General features: G+C 41.4%; 1 protein-coding gene across 2 annotated transcripts in view; it reads left to right on the forward strand.

Moving 5' to 3' along the window:
* DENND2A (DENN domain containing 2A) overlaps nucleotides 1-20,527 on the forward strand; it is a 127,109-nt gene extending 106,582 nt beyond the window's left edge. For both annotated transcript variants that reach the window (XM_072652567.1, XM_072652568.1), the window contains exons 14-19: nucleotides 8,394-8,571; nucleotides 10,960-11,001; nucleotides 12,464-12,581; nucleotides 13,748-13,993; nucleotides 18,407-18,493; nucleotides 20,149-20,527. In XM_072652567.1, coding sequence (XP_072508668.1) covers nucleotides 8,394-8,571; nucleotides 10,960-11,001; nucleotides 12,464-12,581; nucleotides 13,748-13,993; nucleotides 18,407-18,493; nucleotides 20,149-20,180 — 703 coding nt within the window. In that variant the 3' untranslated portion in view covers nucleotides 20,181-20,527. The remainder of the gene's footprint in view (nucleotides 1-8,393; nucleotides 8,572-10,959; nucleotides 11,002-12,463; nucleotides 12,582-13,747; nucleotides 13,994-18,406; nucleotides 18,494-20,148) is intronic.
* The last annotated feature ends 1,867 nt before the right edge of the window (nucleotides 20,528-22,394 follow it).

Raw genomic sequence — 22,394 nt, forward strand, 5'->3', positions numbered from 1 at the left:
ACCTTCATCATAAGAGGTCACATGGTACAGTGGAAGGAACAATAGCCACAGAGTGACAGGATCTACGTTCATATCCCAGAGGTTCTGAGTTCAAATTCCATCTCTGTCATTTACTCCTTGTATAAACCTGAACTAATCACTTAACTTCTCCGCATCTCAGCTCACTCATTTACATAATGAAGAGTTTGGAGTAGATGAGCTCTGAGGTTACTTCCAGCTCTAAATCTGTAATCTGGACATACTTCATTTTGTTAATATCCTCCCCAGAAATGTATTGCCCAGGACCTGAACGCAGTACTCCAGATGTGGTATGGCTTGTCTTATTTACGACAAAGTAGGAGCAGGTTTGGCATAATAGTTTCTAGTTTGGGGGCAGGGAATGGATTACTGGGGACATTCCATAATCCTAACAGAGGAGACCTACTCAAAACGGCCATTAAGAGCCTATGAGCTGGAGTCTCACTGCCAGATCAATGTTACACCCTCCAGAACTCATCCCCACCCACCAAACATCCAAATTATTTTTGCAATCTCTTCCTTTGCTTTTCTGTCAACCAATGGGCAGGCTCCATTCTGTATCCTTCCCCTGCTCAAACTACCATTCCCATTCCCCCGTTCTACAAGCCAAGCACAGCTGCCAGAACTGGTGATTGTCCCACCACCCCCACCTTAATTAAAGCCAGCTGTGAGTACACTCCTAGCCTCCAAGAGTTCCTGCCTCCCCATCCCCCTGACCTCCTTTCCAGTCTAGTAAAAGCAGTATGAAACTAGGTAGAACCTAACATGGGGAGGTGAGGAGAGGTGTCATCCTTATCCACTTTTAAAATCTGTGTCCAACTTTGTATATCCCAAGAAGACTTATCATCATTCCTAGACACAAAGCTCCTCCCCCTCAAACCAGGCTCCTGAATGGAAAGGCTCCCCTGGCCCTTAGAAGTCAGGGAAGGAATTCTCATTAGAACCAGTGGCAGCCTAAGAAATGCATGTATTTCCATCCTAGCTGCTTTCTTTTCTCTTCCATTACCTAAGGAAACCTTTGGGGAATCCACAGAAGCTCACTTTTCTTTCCTGTTCATGCGCAGTTGGACTTTGATATCACTTGAAAGGAAAGAAGACACAGCACAGCACCAGTTGGCATGACCCACAGTGGAGCACTGACCATGGCACTGCCCCACTTAACGCTTGCTTGAACCTGGGCTCTCTTCCCTGCTGCTGGCCAACAGGGCTTCTTTCTTTTTCATGCGTGGACCTGAGAGATGTAGCAGATACGTTTTGCTCCCTCGCTGGGCCTTTCTAGAGTATCCTTTGATAGTCTCTTGCAGACCTTCAGTGATTTTAATTTAAATCTAAACCAAATTTGGAAATCCATGTCCTGTAGCAACAGGCTGCCTCTCCCCTCCCCTACTTTTTTTTTCTTTCCTTGAAAGTTTAAGGGAAAAAAAAAATCTGTTTCCTAGTAAAGTTTGGGTTGTAAAGACCTGGTTTTTAATTTAACCTTAAGCAGGCCACTTATTTCTTGGCCTCCTTGTCTTTAAAATAAAAGATTTTAAGCAAATTGCTGTTAATTGGTTAAATGAAACTGGGACAGTAATCATTGATGATTTACATTGGGGCAGACACACTAGTCTGGGGTTGTGATTTGATAGCATTAGAAAAGCATTCCACTGACCCTTAGGGGTACCCCTTGAACCCTGAAGGGAACATGTACACAAGTCACCAGCCCTCTGGGAGCCTGACTAATCGGTTCAAGTGGGAGTTAGAATGACAGTCCCTAAGGTTTTTTAAAGACCACATATATAATAAATTCAACATGTAACTTTTTTTAAAATGAAGGTGTTGAAAGGATGATTTTCTAAGGCAGATATCTCAGGAATTCTATAAATCTATATTCTATGACTTTTCTACTAGTGAAGATGGGTCTACATATTGAGGAAACAATGAGGGAGTGATTTATGTGACAAAGGATATAGGTATTTGAAAAGAGAGTGTCTTTTTTCAGCCTCTAATTTTTTTTTCTACCCTAAATGTTTGTGAGAGAAAGAGTATTATCTTCTGCAGGGATGACATTATTTGAAAATTTTTGTGTAGAAGTCACCTCATGTCTAAGCCATTTGACTCAATTCCTGATATCATTCTCTCATTTATTCTCATCTAGACTATGTTAGCCTGCTAGCTGTTCTTTTTGCCCCAACCCTATTTTCTCTCAGATACAGCTCCCATACCAGAGTAATCTTCCCAATGCATTGGGTTTTTTTAAATTATATCATTTTTCTGCTCTATAACTTTCAGTGGCTCCCACCTGCCTAATGAATAAAGTATAAATTCTTTATCCTAATGTTCAACGAATCCCATGACCTGGTTCCTACTTGTCTTTACAACCTTTTCTCATACTTTTCCACTTCCCATTCCTGTCAAAATGGACTACTCATTCATCTCACTTTGATTCTATTTTTTTTATATATTTATGCATTTCCTTGAACCATCTCCCAGATCTACTATTTGTTGAATGCATTGTTGGTTGGTTGAATTTTCCCTCATGGAAGGTCTGACTTAACTATGCTGTCTCCTCCCATCCCAGTAAAGAGAAGGTATTCAGGTAACAACTTGAGTATATATTGTCGAGGATGGTCTTTGAGAAGAGCAAGAAATGAATTGGTCTTATTACGTCTGGTGTCCTTTCTCATCTCTGAAGTGATCATTCAATCAGAAAGGCACACCATGGTGTTAATTAAATGTACAGATCATCCAGCCCTAGGAGGCATTTCAGAATTCCAATGAATATTGAGGAACACAGATATTTGTGAAAACTGGGAACTGGGGAGGTTAGATGATCCAGGCAGGAAATAACTCAACAAGATTTAATTTAGAAAACTGTAATCTAATATCTCTGGAAGGTGGAGGAGCTAGAAGAGAAGGGAGAAAGAATCTACCATATCAGGCTTTTTTTTTTCTTTCACCTTCAACAGAAGAATATTTTCCAAACCAATCAAGGGGGAACACAATGACGCCAATGGTGCCACAGATTTATGGCACAGAACAAGAGTGATAAGCTGAGGTTTCTAGGCTTGTCTTGCCTCTTTTTGTTTTAACTGAAATTCATCGGGGTAGGGAGCTTCTGGAGCAGAACTTCGCTGGCCACTTCAGTTCAGATCCACTGACTTTCTCCACAATTGAAAGTTTTAAAGAATTGCTTCTTGGGTCAGTTAGGTGGAGTTTTAGCTCTGGAGTTAAGAGAACCTGAGTTCAAACCCAGCCTCAGACACTTACTAGCAAAGAGAGAAAGAAAGAATATGAGTTGTCTCTGGTATTAAAAAGGAAAGTGACTTGTCTAGGGTCATATAGCCAATGTGGAGCAGGGGTAAGACTTGAACCCAGGTCTTTCTGACTTCAAGACCAACTCGCTATCCACTATACCACACTACCTTTATATATGCTTTGTATATAGGTAGTTCTATACCACATTTGCCAATGTTTGATTCAACAAATATTCATTAAAGACCTATGTTGAATGACTAATATGGAAATATGTTTTGTATGCCTTCATACTTAAAATTGATACCATATTGCTTGCCTTCTCAATGGGAGAGGGAGGGAGAGAATTTAGAACTCAGAATGTTTAAAAATTAATGTCGAAGTATGTGTATATGTGTACATGTGTGTGTGTATATACATGTATGTATGTGTGTATATATATTGAGATATAGATATATATATTTATCTATAATATGGATATATATACACCTAAGTTGATGCTGGACACTGAAAGGCTTACTAAAAAAATTTTGCCTTTTTCCGTGAGGACTGGGTTGAAAGGGCATGTGTGTGACTCAGTTAAAATCCATCCCATTTCCTCCACACCCACGCTAGAAGAAAAAAACTTCATAGAAGTTCTGAGCTGAAAAGGACCACAGAGATGATCTTGGAGAGAGGATGAAGTATGATGAGATGGAAAAGATGAGATGGAAAATCACAGTCTGAGGTTGAAGCTCAGTTTGCCCAGGGGTCTTCTGGTAATTGTTTACCAACTAGCTCCCCATCCCTCAAAAGAAATGTGGGTACAACATACTTTTAAGTCTAATCTACATTAATAAAATTTACCCATCCTTTTCTTAAGTCTGTACAATAAGCAGAATAATAAATCAAACCTTGATTTATTGTGTTTGCTGATTTCTGAGGTGTAAATGCTTATGGTAAAAATTTAATAATGAACTCTCTTGAGCCAGCTCCAGTGTACCCCTGGCTCTGGCTCTTATTATCTGGGGGATCTTCAACAAGTCACAACCTCCATGGATATCAGTCTCCTCATTTATATATGTATAATGTATAATGAGGGAGGCTGGACCAAACATGTTCATATTTGTGATTTAATAATGTCTCCATCCCTTGTCTATAGTCTAATTTCTCTCGATTTTCTCTCAGGCTCAGTTTTCCTCCTTTAGTAAGAGACCTTAATTTTTATGGCTTAGTTGGTCTATCCCTTTGCCTTACCATCAATCTGTTCTGTTTACAAGTGTAGCTAATATCTAAGTAGTCCCTTAGCAGGTAAGAGCCCACAAACTGAAAGTATGTTTTATTTTAATGTAAAGGAGGAGGATTCTCCCCTACTTCAATTGATGTTTACGTTAAGAAAGTCCAATACAGTAATCCAGAACCCAGTTATCCCGAACAAGCAATTGAGCAACCTTGCCTTTCTAGAGCATAGCCAAGAACCAGAAAGAAAACAAAAAAAGGCCCGAAGTATCCACAGCAGTCCATAGTCAGTAAACAGGAGGTTCCTACTTTATGCCATTCACTGTACTAAGCACATATATATCAGAAAAACATAAGAAGGACATTACCTGCTCTTGAGGAGCTCATAATCTACTGGGGGAAGACAGCCCTAAAAAAGAGGAAAGGGGTTGTTGTTGTCTGTCCTTCATTCTTGGAGAGGACCATGGCCTCAGGAAAGTGATGCTGTGACTTGCATGTAAATTGAATTTAAGTGAGGCAGGGCCGTGCAAAGTCACCAGCCTCACTTTCTCCTCCAGAGCCATCTGAGTCCAGGGGCCAGATAGAGATCAGGAAGACTGGAGATGGCCCCCAGTGAAAGGGGTATGGGGGGAAGAAAAGAAGAGTACCCAGAGAGAGGGCATGATAATTCCCAAAGCCAGGTGGAAGAAGATGAAGTAACTGCCCTGGGCCCCCTCCTGAAATGGAGGATCTAGGAGAAGTTCTGTGATGTCTACCCTGTTCAGTCAGAAAGAGGGAGGGACCCTAGGGCCTGAGGATACTGAGAAGGTTTCAGAGCTGATGTCATCTTGCAGGATGATGAGTTACTGGAGATCACAAAGTCCAGGAGAGCAGTCTGGATGGAAGATGAATCAATCAGTGTCAAACCAAGCTTGGCTCTCCCACCAGCTGAGAAAATGTACTTCCCTGTCTCCCTGGCAGAGCTGGGGGACTATGAGTATGGAATGATGCATAGATTGTCAGAGGAAGTTGCTAAGCTGCTTGGTTTTGCTGAATTTTTTCCTTTAGTTTTTTATTACAAAGTATGTCTCGCTGCCATGGGGAGCAGGGAGAGATATATTAAGAATTAAAGGCAATATAGAAACAAAGACATCAATAAAAATAAATCTAAAAGATTCAGTTTCACAAAATCCCATACTCTAGAGGTCAGGTACATTATAAAACAGCCCCCCATCCCTTTACTCAAAAATCTATCTACTTTTTTTTTACATAATAAGTTTAACAATGTTTTTTATTTGATTTCTAAACCTACAACATACTAGCAGTAGCAAATGAGATGGGAAAGGAAGGGCTGCATAAAGAAAAGTGATCACTAGTAACCTAACAGACACAGGGAAGAGAGCAAAATTATAAAATGAAGACACAAGGACTCAAGTGCAGCGGTCTGGGGGCATTTTTCTTAGGCCAATCTGAGACAGTAAACACCACATCGAGGGATATTGCAAAACTGGGCAGTAATTGATGTTCCTAATGACTCATTAAGAAAGTAATTCAATTGAATTCAGTATAATCTGACTGAAGGGGCAAATGAGTATATTATATTTTGGAAAACCTTTCATCCAAAATGGTGAAAGGAAAAGAATAGCTTGAGTAGTTAAAGGAGTAAACCAGGGCTATTTAGAAAATTCAGCTCCCACCCCAAACTGTGAAGTTTGGAAATGATTTCATAAAGCAAAAAAATTAGCAAGTTCACATTCCAGGAAAACTATAGTATGTAGCGAGATTGTCCCCAGATTAATTTTTACCTGAGGAACTCCATTAGTAAGTTTGGCTGGTGACTTGGCACTAGAAAGGTAGAAGGGGCAGGTAAGTGGCACATAGGGATTCAAAGTTAGACCGTTAGGATTTTTTGCCTGTTGAGGAAAAATGAAAAATGAAGACAGATTATCTCTGAAAGAATGGTAGTCACTAATGTGAAAATGTGTTTAATAGGAAAGTATGTGTAAAAACCCATATAAGATTGCATGTCATCTTGGGGAGGGAGGGAGAGAGACGAAAATTTGGAATTTATGGAGGTGATTGTTGAAAACTGAAAACTAATAAATTCTTTGTGGGGGGAAATGATAGTCACTGAGAAAAAAGGCTTTGATTGATGAAAATCTAAATTATAAGCATCTTTTCAGGGAGCCAGCTATTGTAAAAGGTATACTAACAACTCTGACTCTAGGCTCAAAGTTAGGGAAGCTTGGTGGTGCAGTGGGTAGAGTGCTAGGCTTGGAGTCAGGAAGACTCCTCTTCTTAAGTTCAAATGTGACCTCAGACACTTACTAGTAGTGTAAGCCTGGGCAAGTCACTTAACCCTCTTAGCTCAGTTTCCTCATCAGTAAAATGAGTTGGAGAAGGAAATGGATGGCAAACTTCTCCAGTCCCTTTGCCAAGAAAACCCCAGATGGAGTCTTGAAGAGTCAGAAACAAACAACTTTATAGAGTGCCACTTGCAATGTAATTTGTCACAAATTTATGGGGCTTGAACCTATAAATGCCTTAGGTGGGAATTTGGAATATTCCCATCGTAAGTTGGGCTTTGGGAAAATTTTGGAATAAAGTAGAGGAAATTAAGCCTATTTTCTTATCTCTGCCCCCTTCGAAAAAACCAAAAAAAACCCAAACCTACTTATAAAGTACTCTGTCCGGCCTAATGCCGTGGGCTGCTGGGTCCTCTTACCTATCTCAGGTCTTGGGTGATCAGCCAGATAAACATATGAGAGAAGAGACCGCCAGAGTGAAGCAGAGGTGTAAGCTTTATTCCAGATACAAGCTACATGTCAGCATGCAGGGCGAGTTCTCCCCACGGGAGCCCCCTTCTCCTTCCTGAGGAGAAAGGAAACCCCCCTCTCAGGCTTTCCTGTCCCCATTTAAGCTCTCTCAGCTGCATAGTTCGCTAGTAGACCATGCATGCTCTCAGCCCTTTAGCCAATTAAAAAAAGGTGTGCTCAGACCACAGACCAATCTCAAGGGTGGGATGCTCTCCCCAGCAAGTTCCCACTGAGAAGAGGTGGAAAACAAGATAACTCGTGTCTCACTCCCTCAATTCCCAGCTGTCCTCTGGGTGGCCTCGTGAGAGCTCAGCAGTTTCAAGAAGCCCTCACCTTTACCTGACCCGAGACCATTCCCGTGAGAACTGCGCTTGTGCCTTAACAGTACTCTTGATACAAGGATAATTTCATGTTTATTATTTAGAGGGGAAGTATCTTCTAAGTATATCAGAAAGCACGTCTTTCCCCTTAGTCTGAAAGCATTTATTGAGCACTGTGCAAAGAAGTAGGGATCCAAAGAATAAACAAAAACAGTTCCTGCCCTCAGTGAACTCACATTCTTATAAGAAACACAACACATGCATAAAGCGATGCATACAAGATAAAGAGAGTAGATGAGGGATGGCCTTGGAAGGGAAGCCACTAGCAGCTGGGGGCTACTTCCTGCTGGAGGTGGCCTTTAGACTGAGTCCTAAAAGGGATTCTGAGAGGTGGAAGATCAGATTAAGAGCATAATGCTAATGCAGTGGCACAAAAACAAGCAAAATCCCCAATAATCCCCTGGGCAATTCCCAGAGTTCTTTGGAACTTAGTTTGGGAAATACTCTTATAGGGTACTGAGTGTTTCACCAACAAGGAAATCATGAAAGCCTTTGATTGCTGTTTTTCTAGTCTAATGTACAAATATTCAGACTCAGTAAAATAGAACCACATATGAGCAAGGGTCCCCAGTCTCCACCATGGGGTAATTCTAAATACTTCTGTTATACTTTTCTCAGAAAGGTCTCACCACCTACTCTGTGCCCAAGAAGACAATCTCCGTAGGCAAGCTTTGAGCATTGAGGTTCTCATCCTTTGTTCACCTTCCTGAAATAATCTTATCTCTTTGTTCTATGGCCTGGTCACCAGTACCCTCTCGAAGTGCTGCCATGCTATGGTGGCCCTCATCTATCCCTTCACCTGGCAACATACCTACATCCCCGTACTGCCACCATCTATGATTGACATCGTGTGCTCACCAACTCCCTTCCTGATTGGGCTGCTCTCCAGCTCACTGCCTTTGCTCAAGGAGCTGCCCTTGGAAGAGGTGAGTTCCCGGGATGGTTCAGCTTCTCTCAAACAGGAATGACATCTTTGTTAAAATTCAGAGCTGATGGAAGGTACCAACTCAGACTGTTTCCTTGGATCTGTGTGTAATGCTCCAAATGGCTTGATGTTGATATTTCTGATGGTGTAGAAGCTGGGGAACCTCCTTTTGGTGGGTCATGATGACATGTAACAGAGATGCCTTTGGGGAATGAAGCATGCTTAGACTTTCTGTAACTGGTTACCATATGCTAATGACATAGCCTTGGATGCTGCTGAAGAACCAGAACTGAGTTCACTTTCAGAAGGCCTCAGTCAGCTTTCACTATTACTTCTTGGATTGACCTCTTGTGGTTTGAGTCCTTTGCCGACAGCACTAGGTGAGAAGCTGTGCTATAAGGTGAGAGGTCTCAGGCCTTTCCCCCTCTGAAACAAGTTAAGGCCTTTGGAAGGAACCCCAGTTCCAGATATGCAGCCAATCAAAAAGCTTCTCCTAACCATGTGGTTGGCTGACTGGAACCAGGTAGACAGTGTTTACAGTCTCTCCAAAGCACTTTTATTGCATGACATTGTGATTCTCCCATAAATAAGTTCCTTAGTCTCTTCCATGTGGGGAGTATTAGAAGTGTTCAGCTCATTTGCTAGACTGTCATTACACATGAATCCTTAATTAACAGTTCAGTCATCTCAAGGATAAGCACAGCATTTATCCTTCTTACCATTCACTACCATCTGTCTATGATGAACTCAGAGCGCTGACAGGCATTCTGGCCTTCTCTCCATGCTATGAGGCAGACCCTCCTGACCACTGACCAGGGCTGTCTGTTTGGAGGACTAAGCTGCAGTGTTTGTTTCTTATCAATTCAAGGTGCCAGTGTCCCTTTCCCCAGCTCCCCCAAACCCTTCCTATTCCAACTGAAGAACAAAGAACACTTCTAGGTTGAATGTGGCTCAGTTACAACTAATGATAGTCACTTAATGGCTACTTTTTTCAGTGAATCCCCTTTCACATGAGGACTTTTAGAAACTTTTAAAATGTAATCCATCATTAAGTTCCTGTTGTTTCACAGCCTAGTCATCAAAGTAGAGAAAAGCCTAGTCATCATTTCCAAATTACACCAAAATGATTTTCTTTGGCTCTGCTCACAACTTCATTACTGGTCTAGTAAGTAGTCAAACAAATCTGGGATAAGGGTAGGGACGACTGGGGAACATTTGGGATTCTATCATACAGTTTGGTCCCAGAATGCCTCAAGAGATTATTAGAAGGCACATTCTAAACAAAGCCTTAGGCATTGACACAGTACTTAAATATCTCCACAACCCTCTTCATCCTTTCCCAGGACTATTCAAGAGAAGCAGACCAATCCTGGCAGCACCATTTGTTGCCAGGGCCTAGCCAAATGTGTCTTGGAACTCACATCAAATGTGAATTGTCAGTTACAGGTTATCTACTTTGAGTCTGGAGCTAGAAGAATGATGTCTGGATATCCTTTCTCATCTTTCAAGATGGCCAGAAGAGACCAACCTTTGATATTTGAGAAACAGGGAGGGGCATCAAACTTAGCTTTTAAGCCTATGCCTCTGTGACCTATTTTTCCAGAGTCTCTTGCCACATTCAACATCTAGGTGCCTGGCTCTTTCTCCAAAGTAGAGAACAGCTCAGTTCTCTTGATAAGAAGGCTCTCCAAGGAGTTTCCAGCCTGGTCCAAAATGCCAAGGCAGGATGTGCTGATTCCTGAGGTTCTCGGCTCCCATAGGAAGAAAAAGCTAGAGGACTAAGTTACTGCTGGAAATCTATCAGCTGCTGCTTGAGAGCACCGGGCCCTCTGGTCTCTGCCTTCTTCCTCTCTATACTCCCCTGCTCATCCCTACTGAGAAGCTGTGACCCCAGCCCTTTCTGCCTCACACTGAAATGACAAGTGGGTCATGGGTCAGTTAACTGAGAGTGAGATGAAGACCAAAGAACAAAGTTGTGTTTTAATTCAGAGGTGGAGGAGGTTTTAAATAAGTGAGAGCTCATATAAAATATGATCAGAGTTGTCTTTTGCCCTGTCACAGTAGTCCAGGAACTGAAATGGTTGAGAAACACTTAAGAAAAGTTAGCCAAGCCCAGAAACAAGACTGGGAACAAGTCTGGTCTGTCGCCTCTGCCCAGCTTGTTGTCTGAGTGTTGAATTAAAGCAATTGAGGACAACCCAGTAGACCTTTCCCCCTATCATTAGTGGTGGCAGTGACATGGTCATGAAACCACAGAAAGTGCCCTATTTCTTTCAAGCCTCTGCTCTATTTCAGTGTGGCACAAAGGAGAGAAGGCAAGAAGTCATTTCTGCATTTCAGGAGCCCCAGCAATGGTAAATAACAGCCCTTTCTCTCTCCTGTCCCTCAGGTCCTTGTGGTAGATCTTGTAAACAATCGTTTCCTTAGACAGGTAAGATGGTCTAACCATGGTGATTTTTTTCTTTGTTTTTGAATCACTTCTATTTGAGGCTCAACTTTCTAGCTACGGAAGTGTTTCTGGGGTAAGGAGCTGGGGAGAGCAGAAGATTGGCAGGCCATCTCCCTCATGAATAGTCAGTTATGAGAATAACCAGAGAAGGCTGGACAAAAGTAGAAATGCTATGAATAAAAAGATTAGTTTTTATGTTTTGTAACAAAATAATTTTTATTAAATAGTGTGAGTATATGTGCCTAAGTAGTAATAATAGTAATAGCTCACACATTTATAGCTTTTTAAAGGATTCCAAAGCACTTTGCTCACCACAGCCCTGTGTGATAGGTAAGGTAAGTATTATAACTAAAGTCCAAACTGGCCAATTTTGAAATTATCTGGCTGATTGTAGTAGCAAGCACCCTAGCAGGATGGCTTCCTAGGACAGGTTCTTTGATCTGCTTTATAAAGGAAAGACAGCTTCAAAGGGGTTAACAATCTTGCTTTAATTAAACACATAGAAGTCATTCACTAGTTCAGGGCAAAGGTCAAAACCCTGAGCATGGAGAAAATGCTAGCAGAGAAATAAGCAGGAAATTCAATAGACAGGGCTCCTACTGTCTGAACAAAGTAATACAACCACCTACATACACCATTGGACGGAAGCACCCAAATCTCTGAGTAGGTGGGTGCTCTTAACAAACAGCTATTCAGAGTCCTATCCAGGGAATCAAAAGGTCCTTCTCATAAGCAAAATACCAACCTGAAAATATATATACACTTTCAGAGCAGGAAGGCATCACAATCCTCTTGACTCAGTGCCTAATTATCTTAGTACCAAAAGAGGTGAAAGCCTTCCTACAAGCAAGACTCCCCCTAAGCAGGATCCTCTTTAGGCAAGTTCCTCCCTGAATGGGAGGAACTTTGTAACTCAGGATGTATCACAGCTGGGCCAGAGTTTAAAGCAACAAGACATCCATGATTGAACACATGTGGTCACATAGGCCTGTTAATGGATGGGGAAGATCTTCCTATTCCATTAATATTATACTAATAATCTTAACAACAGGAAAACTTAGCTCATATCAAAACTTGCAAAGAACAGAGAATTTTTTATAAATTAAATGGGCATACCAAGATGACAGTCATGAATGTGAAATTCCCATTGACAACAGATTTATTCCCTTTTCCTGACAGCCAGTGTTGTGAATTTCTGTTTCATCTTCCAGAATTTAACATTCATACTCCCTTCCCTTTCCTTCCCCAGAGATCAAGTTAACTTCAGGGCATCCACTGCTCAACTAAATCCATAAGGCCTCCCCAGGATGATGCATATCCCCTGATTCATACTGAGGCAAGACCAAGCCAAAATTGCCCTGGGACTTAGCCAATGTACATCCCTATGACTTTGGCTAGGACATTACTGCATCATTAATCATTACTGCTTATGTCTGCTTTATAGATGGAAGATGAGGATTCCATTCTACCCCGAAAGCTACAGGTAGCCCTGGAACACATCCTGGAGCAGAGGAATGACCTGGCTAGCGACCAAGATGAGGGTCCTTTAGACTGTAAATATGGTAAATGCTCAAATCACACCGAAACTGTGCCTACTGCCAATCATTTCCCTATGTTTACTGTGTCCCTCGGTTCTTGGCTCTGTCATTAAGCGTAGGAAGCAAAGGGGATGATGCCCCAGGGAGGATATCATTCTCCCAAGCAACTTGAAAATGAGGCTATTCTAGAAAAAAACAGACAAAATAGAAATGGGAGAAGAAATGCTCGAACATAGCTTCTCATGGAATTATAGGAGTTATACGTGGAGGAGATCTTAGAGATCATCTGATCCAGCAGCTCTTAACCTTGGGTCCCCCTTAGAGTCAGGGGATCTATGGATAGATTTCAGGAGGTCTGAGGCCTTAGATAGGAAAAAAAATTACATTTTTAATTCAGTCTAATTGGTTTCCTTTGTAGTCTTATGTATTTTATTTTGTGCATTTAAATACATTACTCTGAAAAGGCTTTTATATAAGTTTCACTTATATAAGTTTCACTGTATTGCCAGAGGAGACCAACACACACAAGCACACGCATACATATGCACATGCACACACACTAAGAAAGAACACTTACTCTAGTCTTACCCCATCATTTTATACATGCAAAAACTGAGAACCCAAAGTGCTGAAGTGTCCTGGCCAAGTTCACACAAGTATTAAATAGAATCAGACTCCAAAGCCAGGTATTCTGGGATTCTTCCACTCCTCTGCCACCATGCTGGTACGTAGGGACAGGGCCTGGACCTGTGATTCCATTGCTACAGGCGGAAAAATTCCCTCTACCAGTACACATCAGCATAGTCTTTGCTACTTAGAGGCTGCAAGAGTTACTTAGAGCACTAAGACATTAAGTGACTTTCTCAGGGTCACAAAGACAAAACTTGAACCCGGGTCATCCTGGCTCTCTCAATCCACCATTGACACTGCCTGCTAACAGTGGATTATACATGGTCTTTCTGCCCCATCCCTTCCCTTAATTCAATTCTGCAAACATTTTATTGACTACCATAACCAATGCACTATAATAAAACATCTACCAAGAAGAGCAGGAAATCAGTTAGCAAGTCTGTTCTGTGTACTATCATAGGCAGGCCAAATTTTTTATTCATTTGTCACAAAGGCTGTAGTGCAGCCTCTTCAGTTTCCTTCCGTCTCACACTCCCCACCTTTCCCTCTGCTCCTTGCAGGCCCAGAGTTCAGTCCCTTGAATGAGGTGGTGTCTGAAGCCTTCGTCCGATTCTTCGTGGAAGTTGTGGGCCATTACTCCCTGTTCCTGACAGCCAACGAACGGGAGGAGAGGACCTTGCAGCGGGAGGCTTTCCGAAAAGCTGTCTCTTCCAAGAGCCTGCGGCGCTTCCTGGAAGTCTTCATGGAAACACAGACATTCCGGGGCTTCATCCAGGAACGGGAACTACGGAAGCAGGAGGCGAAGGGTTAGGCTCATCTTCAATGTCTGCTCCCCCAACATGGGGCAGGGGAAGGGAAGTGATGGGTAGGGTGTAGAGTGCTGAGACAACTAAATGTGCCCAAGCTAGAGTCAGACACCAGTTGGGGTCTAATTAGGGGTACAGAGTAGGAAGGGGAGCACAAGGAACAATAGCTTTAGGATTCTTATTTGGAAAGCTTTAAGTGCACCCCACTATTTGGTGGGTGAAAGCTGCTCAAGATGGCCTTTTACAGATCTGGTCATATCTCATTTGGTCCTTGCAACAAACCTTCGAGGTGGGAAGGACATGTATTATTATCCCTATTTTATGGATAAAGAAATTGATGCTCAAAGATGTTTGGTGAGTTGGCCCTGGTCACACAGCTAACAGGTGTCTTTTGACTACCATCCCCTGCCCTTTCCAACAGACAACTTAATCACCTTTCCTTCTCTCGTGTTCATTTAGGATAATCAAAGAATCATAGATCTACAGCTGGAAGGGACTTTAGGGGTCATCTGGTCCCAATTTTTAATTTTACAGTTAAGGAAACTGAGGCCTAGAGAGGTGGCATGACTTTCTCAAAGTTAACCAGGATAGTAAGAACTACAGCTTAAATTTGAGCTCCAGTCCCTTGTAGAAAACCAGATTTGGCCCAAGTGCCTTCCATTTTAAAAAATTATCCCTCATTAGAATTGAAGCACCTACACCTGTTTTTCTCCCCAGCCTCAGTAAAGGCAAGTTGTCCCACTTACTGCGCTTAGGAAAACGTTACCTATGAATATCCTGTTTGTGAAGTTCCTCTTTTGCTTTTTTGTTGCTATATAAAAATTCAGTTATGTGATCCCATAGTGAGATGGCCTTGCATAGAAGACCGTCTCCCCATTGGCTGATTATCTAATAAGAATGTTGAGCAATCTAACCTTTCAACTAGGGAGTGGTCCTTATTTCACAATCCCTTTCACTCTGAGTTCACAGCTCTTTCCCTTTCCTTGTCATCATCGTAGCTAACGTTTACTTAGTTCCTACTATGTGCCAGCCGCTGTGCTAAGCACTGTATGATTACCTCATTTTCTCCACACAACAGTGCTGTTGTTGATTGCCATTTTACAGCTGAGGACACTGAGACAGAAAGCAGTTAAGTGACTTAACCAGGATCAAACAGCTAGGAAGTGTCTGAAGCCAGATATGAAACCAGTCCTTCCCAGTTCCAGGCCCACTGTGCCACCTAGCTGTGCCTTCACAACACTGGTGGTGAAGGCCACCACCCTCTCTTTTTATTTTCTTTCCCACAGTGACATCCTAGTTCCTTAACAGAGAGCTTTCATTTCAGTCTCTTCTAGTTTAAATGAAAAATCAGTCAGGAATCTTAACTCCTTAGAAAACTCTCTGTAGTTCATTTCTTTCTCTCCCCCCACCACCATCTGCCATTTCCTCCTCTTCTGTCTCTTCTCTCCTTTAAAAAGAGAAGGGTCATTGATAGTTAGTAGAGGGGAAAAATCCAAGATTAGTAGATCTTCAAGTTAGAAGGACCTCAGATATCTAGTCCAGGCTCTGCTCGAAGGGTGAATTTCTTCAATATACTTGCTATATGGTCATCCTAAATCTGCTTGGAGACCTCTTATGACAGGAAACTCTGCCTTCAGAAGCTTCCCTTGCCCTTTGGAAAGACCTTAAATTCCTTTTCTCCCCCCACCTGTCAACAAGCATTTGTTGAGGCATATTTATTCTGTTGCTGTGAGGGATGCAGAGAGGTCATTGGTAAACCCTATACCTTCACTACCTTGTGTTTAAGAGCATACTAGTTATGTGTAACACAAAAGACAGGAAGGGTAGGGGAAAGGAAGGGAGGAAGCATTTATGTGCACCTACAGTATGCCAGGCACTACGTTAGGCACTTTTTACAAATTATCTCCTTTGATCCTCACAACCCTGTGAGGAAGGTTCCATTATTACCTTCATTTTACAGTTGAAGAAACTGAGGCAGAGAGAGCTTAGAGACTTGCTCAGGGTTGTACTCAGGTCTTCCTGACTCCAGGGCTAGAATTCTTCTCCACTACCCCAACTTCACTGCCCCATTTGTGTTGAACATATCGATGTTGGTTTGTGCCCCTTTGTGATGGAGCAGAGTACAGCACCCTAGTTGGATTCTCAGTCCCCTCTGTAAGTAGAGCTCATGTTCTTTTAAAGTCTAATTCTTCACCAAAAACAAAAGTCTAGACAATCAATAAAACAATAAATCAGGCCTTCATTTTGCTGATTTCTGAGGTGTAAAGGCTCACACTGAAAATTTAACAATCCTGTTTCCAGCACACTTCTGAAGAGAACTGTCCAAGTGCTTTTTTCCTCTCCCACCTAAAGCCCTGTTTAGACTTTTAAGCCAGAAGGATTAGCATAGAGCATTGTAGATGCATATGGATTTTTTTTATTCAGGAAATGATATTTAGGGTCTGAACACAAAACCTGCAATAGTAATCATTCAGAAATTTGGTGAAGGTTCAGTACTGGTTCAACCTCAATGCTTGACCCCAGGGACTTCATGTCAACCACAACAAAATGCTCTCCCAAGCTCGTGCTCTTAGGATCAGCAAACTGTTCCTTAGTAGACTAGGTTCAGGTGACATAGTGGCCCATCTCATAAACTTTAGGCAAATTTGGCATGTAAAACTCTGATTTTTTCAAAACAGATTTAAATTGAACACACATTAAGTACCCTCTATGTGAAAGGAACTGTTGTGAAGGGTACAAGGATGAGATAAGATCTAAGCCCTAACCCCATGGAGATTATGGCCTAGGACAGAAAACTAATCAAGGTAAACAAATAGCTATCTACGCAAACAGTCGTATTTGCTTAAGGAAGCACGAAGTACAAAGAGATATTTAAGGGAGAAGAAAGCAGATAAATCAGAGACTGGTTAGTTACATTATTAGAGGGGTCTTCATTCTGTAAAAGGGTTTTTTTAAAGCAGACCTCCACCAGCACACAGAAGTATTTGTGGACATATTGCGAAATATTTCACTGAAGCTGAAGGTGTAGAAACTTTAAATGCTTTATTGGTGCTTTTAAAAAGCATTGCTGTCGCTTCTCAACAACCCTTCCCGCCCCACAAAGAACTCTCTCTTATGATAAAGCAGTCAAACAAGACAAACTGACCCATTAACCATCCCACAAGGTATGTTGCATTGCATACCCATAGTCCACCACCTCTCTGAAGAGAGGTCCCGGTGTTACGACCTCAAGTTCAGTCATTGTGCTCATTTGAGTTTCGATGTTTTTAGTGGGTTTTTTTACATTATTGTGATCATTACATGCACTGCTCTCACATTGCTCTCCATCAGTTCAGATGTAATCTTCCCAAGTTTTTTTGAATTCTTCCTATTTGTTTTTTCTCCCTGATCCATAATGTTACATTACATGAATGAAGCATAACTTGTTTCCCCATTCTCCAATCAGTGGGCACCCACTTTGTTTCCAGATGTTTTGTTTTGGTTTTTTGCTACCATAAAAAGTGCTTCTTCTGGATATTTTGGTATGTATGAGAGGGTATTTCCTTTATCTTTAACTCCTTGGGGAATATAACCTCTTATTAGTTCCAAATTGTTTTCCTAAATGATTGGACCGATTCACAGTTCTCCCAATAAATGCATTAGTGTGTCTGCCTTTCTAGAGCTTCTCCAAAACTGATTGTTTCCATCTTTCACTGCTTTTAAGGCACAAAACTTAATGCTAACATGGTAGGGCTACTGCTTGCTGATGATTGATCAGAAATGGAAATAGAATATCTCTAAAAGGATAAATGTGCCCAGTGAGAAAATTAGATTAAATTTACAAAATGAATTAAAAATTAAACTATTTAGCTGTGAAACCGGCCCCAAAGAAGTGATATGAGAAGGAACCTCCCTCTCTTCTTTGCAGAGGTTGGAGGGAAAGGGTCTGTGGATATGGAATGCTGCATATACTGTCAGATTTGATTGATATATTGGTCAGTTTTGTTTTTCTCTTTCCATTTGTTTTTTATTCTTTGTTATAAAAGGATGGCTTGCTGGGTGAGGCAGGTAGAATGTAATGGAAAATGAAGGTCATGTCAAACCAAAAGGTATTGATTAAAAATTAAATAAGAATAGAATTATCCCACTTCTTCGCAGAGGTGGGAGGTCTACAATTGTCTTACATTATACATATTTTCAGATTTTTTTTTCCATCTTGATTTTTTTCCTTTTTCTTTTTATGTATTTAAAAAAACACCATTTGTTTTGTGGTATTTCATTTTATAGTGGTTCATTCGGTGAGGGGCCATATTGGAGGAAACTGTGGCGATATAAAAACAAAATACACATTTATTTTTAAAAAATCAAAATAAAATTAGTCTATTTAGAAGTGTCCAGAAGACAACTCAAGAGGCTTATTTCTGTTTCCCACAGGTCTGTTTGAGGTCCGAGCACAGGAGTACCTGGAGACACTCCCCAGTGGTGAACAAAGTGGTGTTAATAAGTTCTTGAAAGGGCTAGGTAAGGGGGTGGAGGGGGGAAGGGAGGGCACCTTTTTCCCCTTTCTAAATTTTTTGTTTGAATTTTTTTTTCCTGAAGAATCCTGCTTGACTAGCTCTTACTAATACCTAACAGAGTAGACCTAGATTTGGATTTCTCTTCCCTCCTGATAATGTGCCCCCAGAACTGTCCCTCATTGACACAATCTTCTCACCTTGGCAGAGTCCACTCTTCCTTCTATCCTTCCTTTTCTTCTTATTTCATACTTATTTGTTAAACTACACCCTTGTATACTAAGCCATTTGGGAAAAATAATAATAGTAATTCATATTTCTGTACCACTTTCATGAAGTTCACAAAGAGATTTCCACACAACAACCCTATGTTGACGGCAGGGAAAGCACTATTATATCCATTTTACCGATGGTTAAATGACTTACCTATGGTCTCATAGCTAGTAAGTATAGAAAACCAAGTTTCAAACCTGGGACTCCTAATTCCAAGTCTAGTACTTTTTCGGCTTTATCCCAGTGTGCCCACTGCTAACTGTCCCCCTGGAGATCCATGAGAAGTGTCAGAATTGACACAGCCTAAGAAAGGTAGAAAGGGAGCCAGTGGAAAGATGAACATGACCAGAGGAAAGATTAATCAGAAAAGGAAGATGGATCTAGTCCTTAAAATGTACTGGAAAGTGGATATATGTACATGTGTGTGTATGTGTGTATGTATGTATGTATCTATATACAAACACATATATACTTATATATACATATATCCATACATGTGTGTATACATATATGTACACATATATGACTTGCTGGGAAAAAAGATAAAAGTAACCCAAAAAAGAGGCATAGTGTAGACCTGCCCCATTGAATGGCAATATATCAAAAACAAGGGACCTGTAGGTAAACATGTTGAGAAGGACAGTGAGTTGAAATGTCAGACTGTCTTGCCTAGTGCAGGAGAAAATGCAGTGGAAATTCCCAGGGTCTAGAACTTAACTGTCTCCTTGGAATTTCCATGGCCACTCCATTACTTAGGTATGGCATCCACTGAATGCCCTTTTTGTCAGTGTCTGGGGAGGAGTCCATCACCTAGGGCTCTCTGCTGACCCTCCTTCAGGTCTGAGTCATATAGAGCCAGAAAGGGGCTTGTGAAGGGAAGGAAAGAGAAACTCCCTTGTGGAGAGCCAAGAAGTTTCACAGATGGGAAACTCTAGTGCTTTATTCATTTGGATACCGTAAAATCCTGTTTGGATTCCATGAGAGCATAAAGAAATCACTTTAATATAGGGGATGCTAGGTGGCACTGTGGACAGAGTGCCAGGCTACATTCAGGAAGACCTGAGGTCAAATTCAGCCTCTAAGATGTACCAGCTGTGTGGGCAAGTCATATCATCTCTGTCTGCCTCGGTTTCCTCAACTGTAAAATGGGAATAATTGTAGCACCTACCTCTCAGGATTGTTGTAAGGATTAAATTTTAGCACAATGCCTGGCACATAGTAAGTGCTTGATAATCAATAAATAAGTTTTTATTTACTGAGTAGTGCAAAATTCCAAGTTTGCTATATACATAGTCCATTTGATGGAGGTTAGAGAGTGTGAGAAAGAGGAAATAATTTGTCACTCTTTTCTCTGGACGATGCAGTGTTTTCCTTATTTTCTCTTTACAGGAAACAAAATGAAGTTTCTCCATAAGAAATAAGCCTTGACACAGTTATTCAAATGGCTTTATGACTCATCAAAAAAATTAAAAAGAGAGAAAATCCCACCTGTGCCACTACATGTTTTGAAATCATCCCTGTGGGCTCTTCTGAAGGGGGTGGAGTGAATCATGGGAGCTCAAAGTAAAGGGAAGAAGTGGAAAATGTCCCAGGCACCAGTTCAGCCTTACAATTTCTCCCAGGACAAAAAACAAGAGATAACCCAGCCAGCCCTGGCTTCTTCAGTCCCTGCACTGGAAAAGGACCTTGGGATCCAGCACATCACTGACATTCAAGTGGATTTTTTTTATACATATATATCTTAGATATTAAAAAAAAAAAAGAAAAATATGGGTTTTTTTTTCTTTTTTGTTTAGAATAGATCTTTAATTATCACTAGTTATTTAGTGCTCAGCAGCTCCGCTCCCAGAGTGAAGTGTTGAAAAGGTGGTGCTTAGATGATCCAGCATCCATGTATACAGCCCTTTACCGTGTGCCACATGCGCCATCTCAGTGGCCCAGTGAAACACTTAGTGTTTCCCCATTTTACAGACTCTCTACTTCTCAGAGTGTCATTGTCAACAGAATTTTTAACTAGAAAAGACCTGAGAGATCATCTCATCCCACCCTGTCATTTACAAAGTAAGGATCAGGGTCCATGGAGAAGAAATTACTTGCCCAAGGCCACATGGGTAGTAAGTGACAGACCCAGGATTCGTACCCAGGTTGGTCTTCTCTCTGTAAATCCAGGGTGTCTTTCATGGCACCAGATTGCCCAAGGCCACAAAGGAAGTAAGTGTTCTACGCTAGAAGTCAGACCCGGTTTTCTTGGCTCTAAGATGAAGGTGTATTGCATTATAGCATAGTACCTCTAAAAGGACATTAAAGAGGATGTAACAGGGGAACAAAAGATGATTCTTTAATGGGATACTTGAGGAGGAGGAAAGAAGAGAGAATCAATGGCAAAGACAGTCAAGGGGAATGAAAACTAGGAGACGTGAAGTCCTTATTGAGCCCCTGATACCCATCACAGCAAGCAGGCATCAATACTGTAATGTGGTATGAGTCTTTAAAGGCAGCATATTAGAGTTGATTGGGCACTGGACTTAGAGGCAGGAAGACTTGGGTTCAAGTCCTGCACTAAAATATACATATATGTGTGTGTGTGTGTGTGTGTGTGTGTGTGTGTATTAGCTGAATGACCTTGAGCAAGTCAGCTCCCTTTGTGTTTCAGTTTCCTCATTTGTAAAATGAAACGTTTAGACTCAGTGGCCCCTACACTTCCTTCCAGCTCTAAATCTGTGATCCTATCAACTCATGTTGGAATAGAACCAGAAGCTTTTCCCATCTTAAAGTTCAAGTGGGAGAGGCATCAATAGGTAAAAATAAGAGTTTTATCTCTTACAATGGGGATGTGTCCCTCAGTTTATTCCAGGCCCATCAATGCTGTCACCTAGTGGTCTCAGTGAATTACGACAGCATATTTAATTCCTGATTCTCAAAATAGATAATGCCAAGGATGGCCTTTTCACTGAGCTCTTTAGTTTTTTAAGATGTAACTGTCCCAAGCATGTCTCTGATTTTCAGCAGAGTAGAAAATGTCAAAATAAGAACAATGCAAATCTCTTTACTTCCATAATAAATGAAAGGCAAGGAGGGGTGGGCTTATGTAAACCTAGCCTGAAGCCCCTAGTGTAAACTTCTGATGCTGCCAAGAATCTGTTTGGGAGCGTTAGAACTTTGACCCTGGCTCACCCTGGTCATACCACAGTTTTTATGCTTTGGTACTTGAATGCGCTCACTCTTGGTGCGGATCAGAACCCTATGCTTCATAAACAGAATCTATGAGCTGTTTTGACTAAAAAGTTTATCACAGTGCAAACAAAGCGGTGATGAGCCCTTGGGAATAGACTTCCCCATGTGAAGTCTCTCTGGTTTGGTAGAACCCACCAGACCTTGTGATCTACTGACATAGCCTCTGAGAACCAGAGTCACCTCTGCACCATGAGTTAGGGTCCTGTGCAACTTTTGCTTCCCCACATTTAGTATATGATATGTCTGATCATGATTATGCATGTGTGGCTTGAGCCTCCATCCAGTACATTCTCTCAGAACTATTAAGTCAAATAACAAAACCTTTAAATAAGAAAAATAGCAAAGCAATTTTAAAAGGAAAACCTCCATTTATAAAAAGGGCTCAGTTTTCTAGAGTCCCA

This window comes from Notamacropus eugenii, chromosome 3 (assembly GCF_028372415.1).
Source record: "Notamacropus eugenii isolate mMacEug1 chromosome 3, mMacEug1.pri_v2, whole genome shotgun sequence".
Taxonomy (NCBI): Eukaryota; Metazoa; Chordata; class Mammalia; order Diprotodontia; family Macropodidae; genus Notamacropus; species Notamacropus eugenii.